General features: G+C 36.7%; 2 protein-coding genes across 37 annotated transcripts in view; one reads left to right on the top strand and one right to left on the bottom strand.

The window, feature by feature from the left end:
• The window catches only part of CCDC171 (coiled-coil domain containing 171), a 351,755-nt gene that overhangs the window by 142,751 nt on the left and 189,109 nt on the right, over positions 1-19,895 (top strand). For 32 of the 36 annotated variants that reach the window (XR_014821448.1, XR_014821447.1, XM_084985088.1 and 29 more), the window contains 5 exons: positions 11,646-11,752; positions 13,518-13,607; positions 14,740-14,940; positions 17,072-17,239; positions 18,783-18,971. Coding sequence is in view for 34 of the 36 variants with exons in the window: in XM_084985088.1 (XP_084841214.1) it covers positions 11,646-11,752; positions 13,518-13,607; positions 14,740-14,940; positions 17,072-17,239; positions 18,783-18,971 (755 nt within the window). In the remaining 2 variants the exon portion in view is untranslated. Of the gene's footprint in view, positions 1-11,645; positions 11,753-13,517; positions 13,608-14,739; positions 14,941-15,771; positions 16,094-17,071; positions 17,240-18,782; positions 18,972-19,895 lie in introns of those variants that run through there. The other 4 variants (XM_084985154.1, XM_084985179.1, XM_084985106.1 and 1 more) reach the window with 2 other exon arrangements.
• Positions 1-19,895, bottom strand: part of TTC39B (tetratricopeptide repeat domain 39B) — a 562,176-nt gene that overhangs the window by 490,066 nt on the left and 52,215 nt on the right. The gene's annotated exons all lie outside the window — the stretch shown is intronic.

Raw genomic sequence — 19,895 nt, 5'->3', positions numbered from 1 at the left:
TCCCTGGCCCTGTTCAGTGGGTTCAGGATCCGGCATTGCCTCAAGCTGCAGTACAGCTCGCAGATGTGACTTGGAATCCTGTGTTGCTCTGGCTGTGGTTTAGACTGGCAGCTGAAGCTCTGATTTGATTGATAGCCTGAGAAATTCCATATGCTGTGGGTGCAGCCCATTAAATAATTGATAACAAACTCACAAGTTATTATTAACCTATAGAAAAAGAATTGTCTTACAATAAAGGTTTTCCTTTTTTTCTTATCTTTCAGTAACAATCCTTTTCAAACTTCCTTGTTTCCAATATATATGTACATCCTATATATTATAGAGAAAGAATTCCTGGGAAAGGGACTGCATGCTGAATTAGTGATTTTTGTACTGTTTTAGTGGTCTTTGTTTCCATATTGTGCTGATTATTCACTCTTTTACCCACCCTAGAGCCACTCTCCTCTGGTCTGTGTTTTGCCTTGTAGAGCCTGAACTCTAAGGATTGCATGACTTGGGCTTCTTTGCCCTCTGGGTTGGGTTTAGACAGTGGGTATACCAGCAGGAGATTAAGAATGGAGGAAGAAAGGAAAGTCAGGGGATTTATTTCCCCGCTTCCTCTGTTTCAGTGCATTCCTGGCAGTAGTTTCATTTTTTTGGCAGCTACAGCTCCTGTCAAGTGTGTCCTCTTCCACAGCTGTGGCTCGTATTGGACTGTGGGGACAACATTCCTTCCGCTTAACCCTATAGGTTTGGCCATTGTCTTGGTTTTCCAGTCTTGCTGGTTCTTGGTGCCTCATCATTATCTTTTGGTTCTCTTAACTTGTTCACATGTCTGTAAATATCTTCATTAAATTCTCTTCCAGTGAACCCTTCTGAGTGTGCCATCTCTTTTCCTGCTGATAGCCTGACTCACTCACATATCTGCTTCAAACTTCATTTTATTTTTGCTCTTGGTATCCATGAAATAGCCCTGTCTAACCATAATGGATCCCTTTCTGCTGATACCAGCTTAGATTGGGTTTTTGTTACTTAACCAAGAGGGATATAGTTAATAAACCTTATTGCTCAACATTTTATGGAAGAGTCTGAACAGTTAGAATTGCCTACTGCATCAGACTTGGATTCAACTACACAAAGATGACTAAATAATTTGTTCCTTCCAAATGAAGTAATTGGAAGACTTAGGATAATTCAAGGATGATGATGGCACAGCCTTATAACTTGTTACAAAATTAGTTTAATTATCTTGGAAAGGGTTTTCCAGAGAGATCCTCTGTTGTGCAGTTAGGCAAGTGGGCCATAGTGCCTTACCCTCTTTTTTATTACTTCTTCATACCTTTCAGTTCAGACTCTATCTACAGATATTGATATATTCATATATATATAGATCTATTGATTGATATATTGATATTCAGTTTTATATATATATATATATATATAAACTAATTTTTTGAATGTATATATATATACACTCTGTACCTATCTTCCACTTCAAGAAAAAATAATCCATGGTAGAAATTTAGAGGGATGGTTGCAAATTTTTTTTTTTGACTTGTTTTTTAAAGTGGTCTTAATGAAAACTAATTTTTTTTTCTTTTTAGGGCTGCACCTATGGCATATGGGGGTTCCCAGGCTAGGGTTCTAATCGGAGCTGCAGCTGTTGCCTGCACCACAGCCACAGCAACACGGGATCTGAGCTGTGTCTGTGACATATGCAACAGCTCACTGCAATACCACATCCTTAACCCACTAGGAGAGGCCAGGGATTGAACCCACAACCTCATGGTTCCTAGTCGGATTAGCTTCCAATGTGCCTGCCACAACAGGAACTCCAAAACTGATTTTTTTCTTTTTTTTGTGTGTGTGTCTTTTTGCCATTTCTCACACACAGCTCATGGCAATGCCAGATCATTAACCCACTGAGCAAGGGCAGGGATCGAACCCACAACCTCATGGTTCCTAGTCGGATTCGTTAACCATTGTGCCATGACGGGAACTCCAAAAACTAATTTTTTGAATGAATTTTATTCCAGAGCTGACAGTAGCTGCCAAGTGTTCTATTTCCTGTCTTCTTCACATTTTGTGGTCTGCTTCATGAGGAAATCTTTCTGAAGCCAGAGTAATGCATCAGTTTATCTCCATGTAACAGATAAGGTGACGCTTTAGTTAGTCTAAGACATTCAGGAATTTATTGACTTAGAGGATTTAACTTGATCTTTGCAGCAGAAATCACCATGACAGTTTACACCTTGTTTCCTAATGCCTCCAACTCCTCCTCCACTGCTTTTGCTTCTACCTTGCTCCTTTTAGTCTCTTTTTCTATAACCACCAGAATGATGGCTTACAAACCTCAATTAGAACATGTCATTCTTTTGCCCTAAACCTTGCTAGGTTCTGCATTTCACTAAGATTAGAAGCTGAAGCAGTGGTTGCAAGACCCTGCATGGTCTGCTCCTGTTTTTTAAAAATCACTCCTTTGTCCTCACTTCCTACCACTTTCATCACCCCTTCCCTTGTTTGGGCCACTCTGGCCTCCTGCCATTTCTTGGACACCCATGCGAGCCCTTGGCCGGGAGGCCTTTGTGTTAGCCCTTGCTTCTGTCTGAAAAGTTCCTCCCCAAGATCGCTCCCTCCTTTTTTTTTTTTTTCCCCCCTGCGCATGTGGCATGTTGAAGTTCCTGGGCCAGGGATCAAATCCACACCACAGCAGTGACCCTAACCACAGTAGTGACCACACCAGATCCTTAACCTGCAAACCTATCAGGGAACACTGGTAACTCTCTCTTTCTTATCTTCCTTGGCTCTATGCTCAGATCTCATCTTCTCCATAATGCTTATCCACTCCTGTTCCCATGCCACTTGCCTCCCTACCTTTTCCCCTTTTCTGCTGTTTGTTTTTTCCCCACTGCGCTTGTTGCTGTGCAACATTTCTAACAGATTATATTGTACGTTTATTATTATATATGTATTTTCAGGGTTCTCCAGAGAAATAGGACCAATAAAATATGTAGACACATACAAGAAGAGATATAGGAGTTGGTGCACATGGTTATGGAGGCTAAGAAATCTTATGTCTTCCACAAATGGAAGAACCAGGAAAGTCAGTGATATAATTCAGTCTGAGTCCAAAGGCCTGAGAAGTTGGGGCCCAAGAACCAGGAGCAGGATATCTTAGGGCAGGAGAAGGTAGAAGTTCCAGCTCAAGAAAAAAGGAAATTTTCCCTCCTGCCTTTTTGTTTTGTTGGGGTGGCAGGAGGAGAGGGCTAAGAGTGGGGCCAGGGGTTTAGAGAGGCCAGTGGATTGGCTATTACACTTCCATGTTGGTGAAGGCAGATCTTCTTTACTTAGTCTACTGATTCTAACACTACTGTGTTCCAGAAACACTCTCATGGTCACAGCCAGAACTAGGGTTTTTACCAGCTATTTGGGCATCCCTTAGCACAGTCAAGTTGGCCCATCAAATTAACCATCACAATATCTAAGCTGCATGAGGGCAAGGATCTTTGTCCCTCTTATTTTCCAAATGATTTTAATCAAATGAAACAATACGTGGCACAAATCCGGTATTCAAATGTTTTTTGAATGTGAATGAATAAAAGCATGAGTGAATTAATATTAGGTTGAAGTTCTATTTTAAATTTTAATTTTTGAGGTTATAAAGATAGTTACAGAGTCTATTTCCAAATTATAGGAGCTGTTTGGTTAGAAATCCATGAATCACCAGGAAGATTGACTTTCCAACCTCAGTGGAAAAGATATACAATCTTTCATGGGTCATAGAAATGTCACTTGATTGCTTACTATTATTAGGCGAGATAGCCTCAGTTTACTTGATCAGGGACATTTACTTCCTATTTCTGCATTCTACTTCCCACTGAAGTTCACACACTAGAGCTACTCAAATCTCATTTCTTTTCTGATGGAAGTTCTTATAGTGTATATGGGGAGAAATCCATTTCTACTTTGAACCCATGTAGTCTTTTTGCCTCAAGTGTTTCTTTTACTACAGTTTCACCTCTGCCTGAGGATGTTAGAAAACAGAATGTGACTTTTCCTTCATTAAGTTCATGAAAGAAAGGTTTTCTTCTGACTCAATCTTGGATCCTCCTCAGGGCGGTTGACTTTTGTGTTGACTGAAACAGAGCCCTCCCACCTTCTTCAACCTTTCCTTCCTTGAGGAAGTCATTTGTAATACTCCAGAGGTATTCCTTTATCTTTCTACTGGATAGACTGAAGGACTCTAGGAAATAATAGTAACAGTGTTTGATGCTTTTAGGTACATACATATCTCCCAGGAATTGGGCAGTCTCAGGGACTGTTCTTAGGAAAATCAAGACAGTATCTTATTGAGAATTTTATTTTACTTGCTTTTTTTTTTTCTTTCTAGGGCCATACCTGCGGCATATGGAGGTTCCCAGGCTAGGGGTCAAATCAGAGCTGTAGCTGCTGGCCTGTACCACAGCCACAGAAATGTGAGATACAAGCTGCATCTGCGACCTACACCTCAGCTCATACCAATGCCGCATGCTTAATCCACTGAGTGAGGCCAGGGATCCCAAACCTGCATCCTCATGGATCCTAGTCGGGTTCGTTACTGGTGAGCCACAGTGGAAACTCCTCTTCTTGAGAATTTTGTCATCACAACTGGTACTCTTTAATTAGAGGTTTATGGGTTACCAAGAAGCTAAGGATGCCTGTAATAGCAACACACAGACCTCCTTTGCTGTCATTTGCCAGTTTCTTCTCTCTTGCTCCCCTCACCTCTCAATTCATTGAGGTTTACAAATTAAACTTGTTCTACTTCATCATACTCATAGCTTTGGTTTGTGGAAATCCAAGGGAGTGACTTCACTAAGAAGGCTCAACATTTCTGGTGGGATCATTAACTAATCTCAAGAGTATGGTGACTGAGAAATCTGAGACCCAGGTGGGCCAGTCTGACTCTGAAGGCCTGAGAAACAGGAGAATCAATGGGGTAGGTTCCAGTCTGAGTCTGAGTGCAAAGGCAGGAGAAGACTGATGTCCCAGCTTGGAGATAGTCAGGTAGAGAGTGAGAATCCTTTCCTAGCCTTTTCCCTAGCCTGCTGGGGCCTTCAGTGGGATAGATGAGACCCACACATGATGGGGAGGGCAGTCTGCTTTACTCAGTCTCCTGATTTGAATATCAGTCTCATCCAGAAACAGCCTCATAGACACACGCAGAAATAATGTATGAGTATCTGGTCCCATAGCGCAGTCAAGTTTACACATAAAATTGACAGCACATTCCCTTTTCTCCCTCCCTTGAGTCACTAGAATAAGCCCTCACCATTCTACTTTCTGTTTCTGTGAATTTGACTACTTTAGATTAGATACCTCAATTAATGGAATCATATTTCATGATTGGCTTATTTTATTTTACTTTAATGTCCTCAAGGTTCATAATATGAAAGAATTCCTCCCTTTTTAAAGGCTGAGTAACATTCCATTATATGTATATATCACATTTTGTTTGTCTGTTCATTGGTTCCTGTAGCTTTGAATTGCTTCCACCTCTTGGCTATTGTGAAAGTGCCACTATGAACATGGATATACAGATATCTCTTCTAGACCCTGCTTTCAGTTCTTTGGATATATACCCAGATGTGGGTTTGTTTGTACATTAACTTTTATCATAGAACTCGAGTGTACTAATAGGTACTCTGTGGAATGTCCTGCATTCTAGACATACTCTTTTTTTTTTTTTTGTCTTTTTTTTTGCTATTTCTTTGGGCCGCTCCTAGGGCATATGGAGGTTCCCAGGCTAGGGGTCGAATCGGAGCTGTAGCTGCCGGCCTACGCCAGAGCCACAGCAACTCAGGATCCGAGCCATGTCTGCAACCTACACCACAGTTCACGGCAACGCCGGATCCTTAACCCACTGAGCAAGGGCAGGGATCGAACCCGCAACCTCATGGTTCCTAGTCGGATTCGTTAACCACTGCGCCACGACGGGAACTCCTAGACATACTCTTTATTACCACTAATTTTCCCTTGATAATCAAGACCAGTGGTCCTGGTACAGAAGTACCTATTTTGCAAGACCAGTTGTCTTGGTACAGGAGTACGTTTTTTGCTCCTGGTACAGAAGTACCTTTTTTGCTCCTATTTATATATTTCAAGCCTGTTTCCTCCCCCCTCCCCCACCCCCAACCTCATTGGTCATCTGGTTATAGGGAACTTTTGCATGGGTTCAGGGTGTAGGTTAAAAGAGAAGAAGCAATATAACAAGAATGGGACCCATGGGATCTGGATTACTTGCTCATGCAACTTACTTGTGCCCTCAGGACTTGTTTAAACCTACTTTTGATATATACCACTTTCACCTGATGGCAGAGTGCTGTTGTGCATGCTCAAATTTATGGTTTGGTGGATCAGACAATAACAATTTTACAATGGGCAGCTTAGATTACATGCTAAATTGGTGGGCATGAATGTAGCATCTGCTGAGGACCAATAGGAAGTCTAAAGCTGATTTTCAAGAAAATAGTTATCTGTAGAGGATGGCTTGCTTTGTTCCAAAATCCAAAAACTTTACACTATAATTCACCTGTAAGGACCTGACAAACTTGACCTCCTTGAACTTGAGCTGTCAGAATGATATCCACAACTTGGTAGAGAACTACGTGGAACATTAGATGTCTTCCAGAATGGAGAGTTGATTAAGATTTCTGCAGACTAGATTATGCTGGAGTTGATGGAGCTCTGAGGTAGGGCCGTGAAGGTGGATTGCTGGCCCTGCCAGAGGAAAGAAATTGATAGAAGAAATAGTGTCATTCCACTTGCCAGGAAATGTATTGATTTGTTCCAACAATGAAGCTCCATCTTTAACTGCAGCTGCAATTGGAGTCACATGTGATTATGCTTATAGTAATTCACTCCCATTCCTTAAGCTCCATCTGTATTCTGTTGTAGCCAGACAGATGAGCTGAATGCTGATGTGGTTGGAATCATCACCCCATTATAGTTCTTAACAGAGGCATTAATCTGCAATCTCTCTAGGAATGTGGCATTACTTTTGATTTACTGTTTCGGTAGGTAAAAATTTTGGTGACTTCCACTTGCTTTTTTACTGTTTTGTTTTCCTCTCTAAATCCCTCCTTTGAAGAAGGCTGGGAGGCAGATTTACATTACGATCTTTTGACAATAGGGTTCCTAAAGAGGGTCTGTCCTTTTTATTCAAGGGGCACTGCGGCTCTAAACTAGCTCAAATCTGAGAATTGGTAGAGGGTCAACACTCTCTTTTATGTTGCTTTAACTCCTCCTTCTGGTAATGAGACCCAGAGCCTTTCTACTTATACAGATTAGATAATATTCAAGTAGAATGACTCTCTGTTTTAGTCCTAAGAACACCATGATCACTTGCCAGCAATCTCTGTGGGTAAAACCATTTTGTTTATGGCTTTGAGTTCACTGCCCCTTATGGTAACTATGTCCATTTTGTTTCTGGAAGTTAAGTGCTACTACTTGGCTTATGTCACTTGAAATCCCAGCATCCTCACTGAATTCATGGAACCCAGCTTGATGGCACCATTTTCCACTGTCATCCATGGCTTTCTCACTTCTGGGCTTAGAAGCTCACCAAGCCACACAGAGCTCATCAGGGATTCTGGGGCTCCCCTCACCAATACATTTCTCAAACCTTGGTTAAATAAGTATATTTTGGACTCTTCCTAAGGACATAGCGGGTGAGTGATCAGTACTTATGTAATAAATACTGCCATATGTTAGAAAAGTTATGAGGCATTTTCCTTAAAAACTCCAGAATGAGCACCAATGTTTCCAAAATAATGTTGTTTGTTTATGATCTAAGTGAATAGGCAAATAATGTACAGAATGTAGTCTAAGTTTGAAAAGTATAACTGCCAACAAAATGTTTATATTTAGTGCTTTTAGAATGAAAAAAGGAATTTTCTTAGTCATCAGTGTATTAAATGCTTAGATTTCCTCAGGTGAAAAACTCATTTGAATGTCATTTTCTGTGTTTTATTATGAGATTAAAAATCAACATTAAACAACAGGGTCTTGTTTCCCTTTTTACTGTTTGTTCTGAAGATGAACATGACTACTTACGTTCTATAACAAACATCTTTTTTTTTTTTTTAAAGAAAAGCTAAGTCTTTTGTTTTATATTCTCAATCCATTATTTCTTAATAATTGAGATCTTCCAGGATGCTGAAGTAGATAGAGAATGGTGGACAAGGTAGAGGAAATAGACTCACCTTATTCATTACAACTTACTGTTTCTCCTCTGGAATTATATGTTACTGAGGTAATAACAACAGCTTGAAAAACAGTGGTTTATTTGAGTCATGTAAAAATATTTAGTTTTTCAGATTGTCCAAAAGGGAACATTTAAATAGAAGGTTTGCAACTTTTACTTCTCCCATACTCCATCTTGTGGGTTACTAATTCAAAGAAAAGATTTGCCAAGGCATACCTAGAGTTGAAACCTACTTAAAAATGAGAAAGAGATTGAAATGGGCAGCAGTGATGTGAAAGTACAGGCTAGCACCCATGGACAGAGACACACAACTATAGGGACAGGGACAAAGAAACTCAGAAGATTTTTAGTTGGTGTCATTGAAGAATAAATGTTCCTAACACAGTCTGTTCTTCATCTGGATTTTGACCTTTGAAAGATATACAGATGGCCAAGAAGCACATGAAAAAATGCTCAACATCATTGATTATCAGAGAAATGCAATTCAAAACTACCATGAGATACCACTTCACACTAGTCAGAATGGCCATCACTAATAAGTCCACAAATAACAAATAATGGAGGGGGTGTGGAGAAAAGGGAACCCTCCGGCAATGTTGGTGGGAATGTTAGCTGGTACAACCACTATGGAGAACAGTATAGAGGTGTCTTAGAAAACTATACATAGAACTACCATATAACCCAGCAACCCCACTCTTGGGCATATATCCAGACAAAACTCTCCTTAAAAAAACACATGCACCCACATGTTCATTTCAGCACTAAACACAATAGCCAAGACATGGAATCAACCCAAATGTCCATCTACAGATGTTTGGATTAGGAAGATGTGGTATATATACACAATGGAATACTAACTACTGAGCCATAAAAAAGAATGAAATAATGACATTTGCAGCAACATGGATGGAACTAGAGACTCTCTTACTGAGTGAAGTAAGTCAGAAAAAGACAAATACCATATGATAATCACTTATATCTGGAATCTAATATATGGCACAAATGAACCTTTCCACAGAAAAGAAAATCGTGGACTTGGAGAATAAACTCATGGTTGCCAAGGGGAAGGGGAGGGAGTGGGATGGATTGGGAGCTTGGGGTTAATAGATACAGACTATTGCCTTTGGAATAGATGAGCAATGAGATCCTGCTGTGTAGCACTAGGAACTATGTCTAGCCACATGATGGATCGTGATAATGTGAGAAAAAAGAATGTATACGTGTATGTGTAACTGGGTCACCATGCTGTACAGCAGGAAAAAAAAATAATGTATTGGGGAAATAAAAAAATAAATAAAAAAAGAAATAAGAAAAAAAAAGTCATGTATGACTTGCTTCTTTTTTTCTAATGTTCTTTATACGTGAATTTTTTTAGACCTTTCTCTGATAGGATAGCTTTAATAGTTTGTTGATTTTTTGTTCTTTGCTTTTTGGCTAGAGTGCAGTGATTAGGATATTATTAGGTTAAATCAAATTGGTAAGGTCCTGGGTCCTGAGTGACCCTTTCTTTTTATTTGTAAGCATTTTGTCATGTTAAGGGACTAGTAAGCCTTTCTTTTCATAGTGAATGTGTGTGTGGGAAAACCATAAAGCATACTTTATACTTCAGCTAATCTCTATTGTGTAAGTATTTTCAGGCAAAAAACCTTCATTTTATGTAGAATATAAGTTGTGCATGGGTCAGTAAGGAGAGGGCATTTTGTCCTCTTATCCCTCAACACCCATATTAGGATGATTTCATTCTTCTGGATTTCTAAGGGGAAGAGTTCTCCCTTATTGTATAAGCTAGCAGATTTCCCGAGTGTCCTTGAATGATTTATTCATTGACTACTTGTGTAGTAGCAAAAGAAAAGAATTAAATATTACATTTTTTTATCTTGTGCAAGAGAGCAATTTTTAAAAAATATATTTGCTAAGACCTTTAATAAAATTTTTAATGAGTTGTCTTTCCAACTCACAGTCATTACAAAGAGTACCGTCTCCTCCATTTTCATGGCTCAGAGTGCTGTCTTTTTTTCCCCCTAGCTGGGATATGTGTTGTTTCCATATTACTTTTGGTTTTTAAGTTAATTATTCCTTTGTTTAAAATATCTAAGGTATACCCACAATTAAGATAGTGTTGAAATTTTGCCTTGGTGGGTGTAGTAAGTTAATTAATAACCTTTTATACAAAATGAAAACAATAATTATCACCACTCCTCTGAGATGAATAAAGTCGGTGTATCACTAAGATTTTTTTCTCCTTTCTTAATTCTTTCACTTATTACTGCTTTCTTCCCTCCCCTACCAAATTTCTAGCAATTGAATACTTGAAGAATGGATGAATGATCTTATGTAATCATTTGTTTACTATCTTACCTCCTCTTTTTAGGCTGTACATTCTATGAGAACACAGACACCACCATGCTTATTCACATCTGTGTGCCTAGTGCCTAGGATTAGTACATAGTAGGAATGTATTAAATTAGCTGAATGACTGTATCAGTCAATGAATAATAAAACATATCACGAATGCTTCTTTTAAAAATTATCTTTGTTAAAAATGTTTCTTATCTATATTAATATGTAGATTGTGAAATATGGTAAGGAGGAATTATTGAAAAATAAAAATATTTTTAGTAAGTATGTTTTAAAATTTGCTGCTTATTTTTTAACAGTTGAAGAGTAGTACAATAAGCAATCAATTTAAAGTGGTTTTGAAACTAAACTTTTGATTATTTTGGATTAATATTTTATACATTTGACCATGTGACCTTGATTAGCTCAACTAATTTATGGCCCAGCAAAATTAAAATAGTTTGAGGGCATAATATGGAAATACTCATATTTTTACAATGAATATCAGTTTTAAGAGTTTTAATTGAAACATGATGTGGACCTATGTAGATAATAGCATTTTTATTATTTATTTCAAATTATAACTTGAGAATTTTAAAGATTGAGGAATATTATTTCCAAGAATAGCAGAAAATTATGTTCTCTTGTATTCAGAAATTATTATTTAAGCAAAATAGGCCTGACTGATCAGAAACACAAGGATCAGAGTAAGTGTATGTAAACTCCCAAACAATGTTAGTATAGACTGTTCATTTAATTGTTGGATAACAGGTGAAATACTTTAGTTACTCTGGAAATAGAGAAAAAAAAGAGCTCACTAATGACTGCAAGGTGGGCCATAGAAAGGTATAAAGTAGCCATAAATTTGAACTCGATGTCTTATGAACGTAATTTGAACACTTGTTTAGAAAAGCTATTAATACTTGGCTATATAGCAGTATACTTTTGAGAATAAGATACTGCTCAGTGTATCATGATGTCTTTTCAGCTCTATCTAATTGCAATATCTCTGTTACTGTTTGCTTAGCTCTCTTTTGTCTCTTTGTGACTTAACAGTATATTTTCATCCTGTGTGTTTCTCTAGGCATCCACAAGGACAAAGATAAACCTCCCAGCTTCTCTGTTGTCCTTGAGACTTTGAGGCGTACCTTGACAGATTACCAGAACAAGCTGGAAGATGCATCTAATGAGGTAACACTTGCACTGTTTGTCTCCACACACATAGCCTTCGGCCTGCAGCAGTACGTATTACTTGCTTGTTACAAAGGTCAAAAATATTGGGAATGTTGATTTGACAGCTTCACAGATACAACAAATAATAAGTTGTCTGTCACTGTTCTTTCTTTAAGTGTGGCCTAAAGTCGTGTCTCACTTATGTTTTTGTAACTCTTCTCTCGCACTATTATTTTCAAAGTTATAGAGACTCTGTCACTTATTGGTCTTCATAATTTATCTCTTTTAATTTAATAAAAAAGCTTCACAACACATTTAGTTAACATGTTATATTTATTGTTGTGAGCCACATGGGAAGTTCAAGTTAACATGTTATATTTAAATGTTAAAGTGGTTTTATAAAATTTGGAATAGGTAGTGGAAATTTGGGTTTTGTCAGTATTTTAAGTAGAAGTCTTAAAAATAGAAGTTAGTATTCATTCTCTAAAGGGAGTAAAGTGTTGTTAGAAGTTTTTTAAAACAAATATCTGTTTGATGTAGCCTGAGGGTTTTAAGTTTCCCCATTGAAAAAGCTCATGCTTCTATTTATCTTCCCTTTTGTATTGTTTAACTTGTGGGTTGATAATTTTCTTGGGTATTAAAATGATTTATGAATTCATGTTTTAAAAATTGAAGAGTTTGTTTAGTTATGGCTTGTCAAACTAGAGAATATGAAATAACTACATTAAATACAATTAGCAAAACAACAAACAATTGTTCCAACCAAAGACAAGCCACATAGCATGGACTTTAGTGTTTCTCTTATGTGATAAGAAGGCTGTGAAACTCTTATATTTCACATTACAGACAAGGCGCATTTTACTTTAGTTTGCTAAGGTGAGCGAAGAAGGAAAAATGAGTCTTCTTAATACCCTCTGTAATCGTTCAAAAGGCATAAAAGCAAATGCTCACTGAAATAATTAAATTTCTATAAAGAACAAACATTGCTAAGTCTTTCGGAGTGAGACAAGACAACCTGTATTGTTAGTAGTTTATGAAACTCTTCTGAGGTCTGGGTCTGGAAGCTGCAGGGTAACTAGGAACATATTACCCACAGCGAATTGTTATTTGGGAGGATGGATGTCACATGATCCTCAGCACAGTTGAGAAGTCGACTCAGCAGGCTTTGGCTTAGTAATGTGCTTTGTTGTGAACCAGTGCCAGAGACAGCAGTGGGGAGACCAAGGGGGTGGCTGCAAAGAAAGCAAAAAGAGCAGTCTGACAGAAAGAAGAATGAACTGTCAAAGAAAATAAATCACAAGCGGAGCAGGACCAACTGATGACCTGCCACAAGCCTTCCCAGTAGGACTGCATGTGACCGACCCTGCAGTTGTCATATGGAGTGAGAGACCAGTGAATACCCTCATGATGTAGAAATAACAGTCTTCTGCTCTATCCTTTTTTCTTTCTGTGTAGATGCCACTGCTTCTGGCATTTTGGTCCAGTAGGATTTTAAGAATAAAGTTGTATTTGTTTACAGAAAAAATGAAATCCTTTATCCAGATATCTAGTAAAAACATAGTAACATCACTGACATTTTAAGCTTGAATGCTTTCTTTTCCTTTTAGCCATATGAACTTCTGACAGAAATTACATAGTTAACCAAAAGAAATAATTTTTTAAGACTCTGGATTACTGTCAAAATTTGTATTTAAGTAATTGCATAAAAACATTTAAAGATTAGCTTTTGAGTTATCCATCCTTGAAAAATATTTTAAAAAATACATATTTTTTCTTTCATCAGCTAAGCAGCATTAATAATGCTAAGGAAAAGGCATCTAGTGAACTTGATTCTACCAAACAGAAGATAGAATCTCACACTAGAAATATAAAGGTATCGTGATTTAGAATAACTTTTTCCTTTTGTAATAAGAAGCAAATATAATTATTTTGGGAATATTTTAAACTAGAGATATCTGAAAATATGTCTTTCTATTTTTCATGAAGTATGTTTGGATCTAATTAAAAATTTTTATTGTTGATCAAAGTAGGAAGAATGTTTTTTCATTAAAAAAGTAAAACTTAATTGTAAATTGTTTTGGTTAGAGGAAAAATTGACTTCCCAGATTCAATTATAATACCATAGATTCAAGAAATGATTTAAGATTTGATGTCCAGCCTTAATACATACTCAATGTATTTTATATAAACACATCAGTATTTGGAGTCAGTTTTTATCATTTTGGGGTGGAGTCATTGCTTTTAGTATATCATGCCTCGTAATGGGCTGAGACCACACCTGGCTAAGGTCCAGGACAACAGTTTATTTTATTTTCCGTGCTGGTTTTATGTACTACATCTTTGTAAAATTATACTGAAGCAACTCTCAGAGTTTGAATTTTTTGGTGTTGGTTCATGTAGAGTTTGTCGTGGAAATACTTGAATTTGTTAAGGATAAGGAATAAATAGTTCAGCAGAATTTTATGTCACATATTTGAGATTTCTGTTAGTATTTGGAATATCATTGGGAACTAAATATTCTTATAGTGAATGTAAGGGATTTATTTTTAAAATGTTATTTACATGTTATTTAGACATTTTTGAGCTACCAAGTTATTTATTTATTTTTTTGTAATGAATTGGAAAGAATACTCAAAGAGGAATTCCTATTGTGGTTTTTTTTTTTTTTTTAGGGCTGCACCTTTTGCATATGGCAGTTCCCAGGCCTAAGCCATAACCTCAGCAACTCAAGATCTGAACTGCATCTGTGACCTACAGCTCAGGGCAATACCAGCTCCTTAACCCACTTAGCAGGTCCAGGGATCAAACCCTTGTCCTCATGGATACTAGGTGGGTTTGTTACTGCTGAGCCACAACAGGAACTCCTACCTTTGTGAATTTACATTAAAGCTTTGGAAATCTTCATTATGTATTTTATATTTGTTAGCCACCCCCCACCCCCAACAGCTGCCCTGAACCTTACAGTCTGGACTTCAAACAATCTCCTTATTTGGTGTCTCCAATAGGACCTTCAGGACAAACTGGCTGATGTCAATAAAGAGTTAAGTCATTTACGCACTAAATGTGCAGACAGAGAGGCTCTAATAAGCACTTTGAAAGTGGAACTACAAAATGTGCTGCACTGTTGGGAGAAGGAAAAGGTGCGAGCAGCCCAGTCTGAAAGTGAGCTGCAGAAGCTTTCTCAAACTTTCCGTAAGGATTCAGAGGTATTACCTGAGACAAGGTGGCTGGCAGGAAAGGCCTTGTACTAATCTCAGATTTAGAAATTTACATCCATTAAGTGGTTGTTTTTACTCTTGTTTAATTCAAAAAAATTCTTCTGAGCTATTTTGAAATATTCATGCCAGCTGCAAAATCAGTCACTCCATTACTCTTGTATCATCCTATTTTGTGAGAGAAATAAAGTAGTTTAACTCTTTTATCATTCGTACAACTAATATTCTGTTTTAGAACATCCTGTCTCAGGCAGCTATGCTCCTAACAGTCCTGTTTGCCAGTGACAAAATTATTCTTTATTTCAGTAGTTTGGTAACCTGGCATGGTGGAAAGAATGTTTTCTATAATCAGAAAGAATTGATTTGGATAGAGGTACTTCTGTTTGGAAACTATGAATATGGACAAGCCACTTAGCTTCATCTCTCCACATTTTTGTTTCCTTATTTGCAAAATAGGAAGAGTATCTACTTTAAGAGACAGTCTCCTTATTCTTTATAGTTATGGGATATTAATCAAAATTTAGAAAAATTAAAGTCCCACAAAATTAAAACTTTATTTGGGTGCCCCCGAGAGTTGCCTATCCATTTTAATTTATTAATGACTTCTTAAAATATTATGACAAACTTTTATAGTCTGTGTGAGCCTGTGTGAGTGGAATTGTTATCCTCTATTTTCTTTTACCCATGGGATATAGAGTTAGTCTAGCTAGTGTGGAGCTAGTTTATCTGAGTCGTCCTGCATATTGAGTTCATTACTCCAATGAATATGAACATGAATGCCAAGAGAGTAAAAAGGAAACATTCTTTCCACTCTTCTTACAGTCTTGGATTTAAATTGTGTCCACATGAAGAGGCTGGAATTGTTCTGCACATCAGATAATGATTAAAGCAAAGGAAACTAGAAGCCTGACTGTATTGTAAAGTCAGCATGTCTACAGCATTGTGGTTGGGTTCAACATGTGTGAATTGATTTTGGATCTTGAGATTCTCTTTTCACGCCAAACGGTTGATTATCATGCATGGTTCATCACAGCCCAAGCAGAAAGGACATGATGGCGACACAATGAATTACCCTTTAGGATGAACTCCATCACTTGGCAAAACGTGGAGGGGAAAGATTTTTAGTGCCTGAATATTATGTTTGGTTAGTTATATTTAATAAGATTTTTAAACATCTCAACTTAGTTGAAAATGCAAAAAAATCTTTACTTGTTTAAAAAAGAAAAAGACAGCATATTTATGAAGACTCTTCTGATATCCTAACTCAAGTTTGTGGATATAACTATGTATTCAGTGTTTTTGTATAGTGGATGATTTGTTATGACAATGGCAATTTAATTTTAAAGGACTTATTTTTACATATTTCTAATTGGGCAATTTTGAAAATCCGTCTGGGGTAGCTGTGTCCATTTTTTTCAGACTGTTAACTTTGTAATACTTAAACAGCTACAAATGCCCAGTGTGCCAAACACAGTATGAACTTCTAAGTGGGGAAAACAAACGAACCCATCTTCCATCTCTTTCATATCACTCTCTGCTTTGCCTAGGGGGTTTGGGATAGATTTCCTATAAGTGGTAAGTAAACTGGAGTCTCTGGAGGAAGAGGGAAGCTGCGTAATTGTGTACATGTAAAGTACAGATATTGGTATAACTTTTTCTTCAACAGAGTTGAGTATCATTCTTTGTATTATTTTTTTATTTGGATAACATTTTTTTGGAAAATGTAAATATGAAATTATAGAACTACCATACTGACTTCCAGTTAGGAGGGCTTGCAAACAACTAGTCCTGAGATCTCATGTTACAGCTGACGAAGGTGAGGCCTGAACAGGCACTTAGATCATGTCCTCAGCTGTAGCAAAGCTAGCTAGGGTCAGAACCAGGTCTTCTGGCTTCTAGGCTTCAGATTTTGGTTTTGAAAACCCAAGTATAAGCAATTTCAAGTTTCTATCTGATGCTTAATTTCGAATGTAAAAAAGTCACCAATATGACCATACTCCAATACTTGAGTATTTTAATTCCTTTCCAGGGTTTTTGAAGCAATTTTTTCACCATGTATTTTTTATATGTGTTTCTTCTTACAATGTTATACACTGGAATTAATTTCTTTTTTTCCTCTCAGGAAAAGCTAACCTTCCTTCATACCTTGTATCAGCACTTGATAGCAGGCTCTGTGCTCATAAAACAACCAGAAGGCATGCTGGATAAATTCTCTTGGTCTGAGCTTTGTGCAGTCTTGCAGGAGAATGTTGATGCCCTGATCGTAGACCTCAACAGGGCTAATGAGAAGGTAACTGTCCTCAGGCACCAGATACCTCTATTAAATTCAGTGACATTTGTCCACATCACAGTATCATTAAGAGGGGCTGACATTCATCTTATTTCAAAAAGAATTTGGGTGTTAATAATTCAATACCATTAATTATGGCTTGTCTACAACTCAGTTTGATGCCATTGCTGTGGGCATGTAAATGTGACTGAAGTCTGTATGAAGTCTCTGAGCTCCACTTTCTGTGCAGGACATGCTAATACTACTAGCCAGTGTTAGCCACAGGGACCTAATTAAAAGAAAATAAATTAATCTTACTGATGAAGCAATTCAAAGAACTTAGTCATTTACATTAATAAACCAACTCTTTATGTTAGCATAAAGTAGAAACAAGATACAGTTATTCAAAAACATGATCTTAAAATTCTTTGCTCAGGAAATAATGAGGTGTTACTTTAAAAGCACTTAAAATTTAAAAATTATATTTATATCATTTCTTGTAATATAACAAACTATATGTTACAAAACCCATTCAGTGTTTAGAATATTCGTAAAAAGGATATATTATAGGAGAAAACAGTAGACTTTTACAGTCCCTTTACTATTCACAAACCTAAGAATCCAGTCTTTCCAAAAAAATATTTAAGAACCTTCTTTTAATTATTGAAAATTAAACTGGCTTAGCGGTCTAACATATTCTGCCATTAAAGGTATTGATTCTTATTCAGGGTCTATTGAACTAATCAGAACAATATTTATGTGGTCTAGTTTCAGATCTTAGTTGCAGTGACACCTGCCTTTAAGGGACAAGAAGAGAAAAAGTGTTCCTTAAGTGTTTTTTAATCTGTTGAAGTAATGAGATAGCATCTTGGCCCAATTCTAGAGTAAGAGCATTTTACCTTGGTCTGATTGGCAAACAATTGTAGACCCTGAGAAGTAGGATTGAGGAAACAAGGGAATAAATTGTGAGAAGCAGAAATGCTATTCCTGATAATGAATGTGTGTATAACAGATTTAAAAATTACTGGTAATTAAAATGAGTACATGTTTTAACCCTCTGAGATGGTATTGTGTTTTAATAGTTTTTCATAGTTTCAAAACATCATTAATTGTCATACAGGTTAGATGATGAGAATTTCTTTCCAGTGTTTTGAATGTGAAATAAAAACTGATTGGAACATTTTACTTTATTACATGTAAAATATTTGTAGATTTGTAAATCTTAATCATTTAAATACTTCCTTTCCCATTGAGATACCTGAAATAGCTTTAACTTTGGTTCTAAATGTAAGAATATTCTTAATTTTCTCAGTAAAATGGATTATAGAATTAATATCTTTACTAGGGAAAAAGAAATGATTTTTCATCTATGCATACAAATGGCACCATTTTCTGCTAAAATGTTATTTTGTCCCACCAATTCCTATTTTTTAATTTCTTTGTTTTCATTTTAACTTAAATTTTTACATGATCTTAAGGAATAAAATATGATAGAAAATTCTGAAATGATGGAAAGAACTGGTTTGTGAGCATGTCTCATTCTGTGTTGCATTTCCCCATTTAGATAAGTCATCTAGAGTATATCTGTAAGAACAAGTCTGATACGATGAGAGAGCTTCAGCAGACCCAGGAAGACACCTTTAACAAAGTGGCAGAGCAGATCAAAGCCCAGGAGAGCTGCTGGCACAAGCAAAAGAAGGAACTGGAGCTGCAGTACTCTGAACTCCTCCTGGAGGTACAGAAGAGGGCACAGGTATGCTGCTTCCTCAAAGAGCTTAAAAATGAGATGTTCTTTCTTTGACTTTCAAGTGTTTTCTTTTAGTACCAATGGCAAGTCAGTTAAAACTTTGGAGAACTACATAGAATTTGCTTGTTAGGTACACATCACATATCATGTGATCATGCAAATGTGTGTGTGTGTGTGTGTGTGTGTGTGTGTGTGTGTGTGTGTGTGTATGCATGCAAATGCATGTTTACTAAGGATTGTTTTTCACTTAAGTTTGGAAGTAGATAAGTTTCTCTTTAAAACATCCCCAGAATGCATGGATCAATTAAATACTAAAATTTTATTTCCTTTATTTTAAAAATAAAAATTAAGAAATGTTGGTAAAATACTGTCAGTTTTAGTGTAGATATTCTTTGATCTGATTTATTCATTTGTGGAGGTTCCTACATGAACCATTATTTAAATTGACTTGGTGTTGAATTTTGTTATACTTCTAACATTGTTTAAGAATTAAGAATTATATTTGTAGACCTTGTAGTAAAACAATTGACTGTGAGATGTAATTTGTCTTCTATGATGGATTTGATTTAGAACAGAAGTTGTGAGTAGTTAACATAACTATATTTTTTCCTATATAAATTATTGTCAACATGCTTTATATCATCCCTGCCCAATCAGGGGTAACAATGATAATGTAGACTTTTTTTTGTATTGAATTGAATAGTAGGTAACTTGTTCTTCTCAAGATAAGATACTTAGGAACCAGAAGGTTGTATATTCTTCCTGTGCTTGATTCAGAATTTAACCTCTTTATTTGGTCTATGCTTGCATATGTTGGCAAATCTAATAAAAAGAAATCACATTTGCTTGCCAATAAGCCAGCTTAACATTGCTTAAAATAAAACCATGCTGTTGCCCCAAACATCTGGGCCTTATGTGAACTTAAGCCTT

This window comes from Sus scrofa, chromosome 1, assembly GCF_054392235.1.
Source record: "Sus scrofa isolate SSC_HxYL_T2T_F1_AM1 chromosome 1, Sscrofa_HxYL_maternal_Yorkshire_Landrace_v2.0, whole genome shotgun sequence".
NCBI classification, from domain to species: domain Eukaryota; kingdom Metazoa; phylum Chordata; class Mammalia; order Artiodactyla; family Suidae; genus Sus; species Sus scrofa.
The sequence above is the reverse complement of the archived record's forward strand: the minus strand, read 5'-3'. Positions and strand labels throughout refer to the sequence as shown.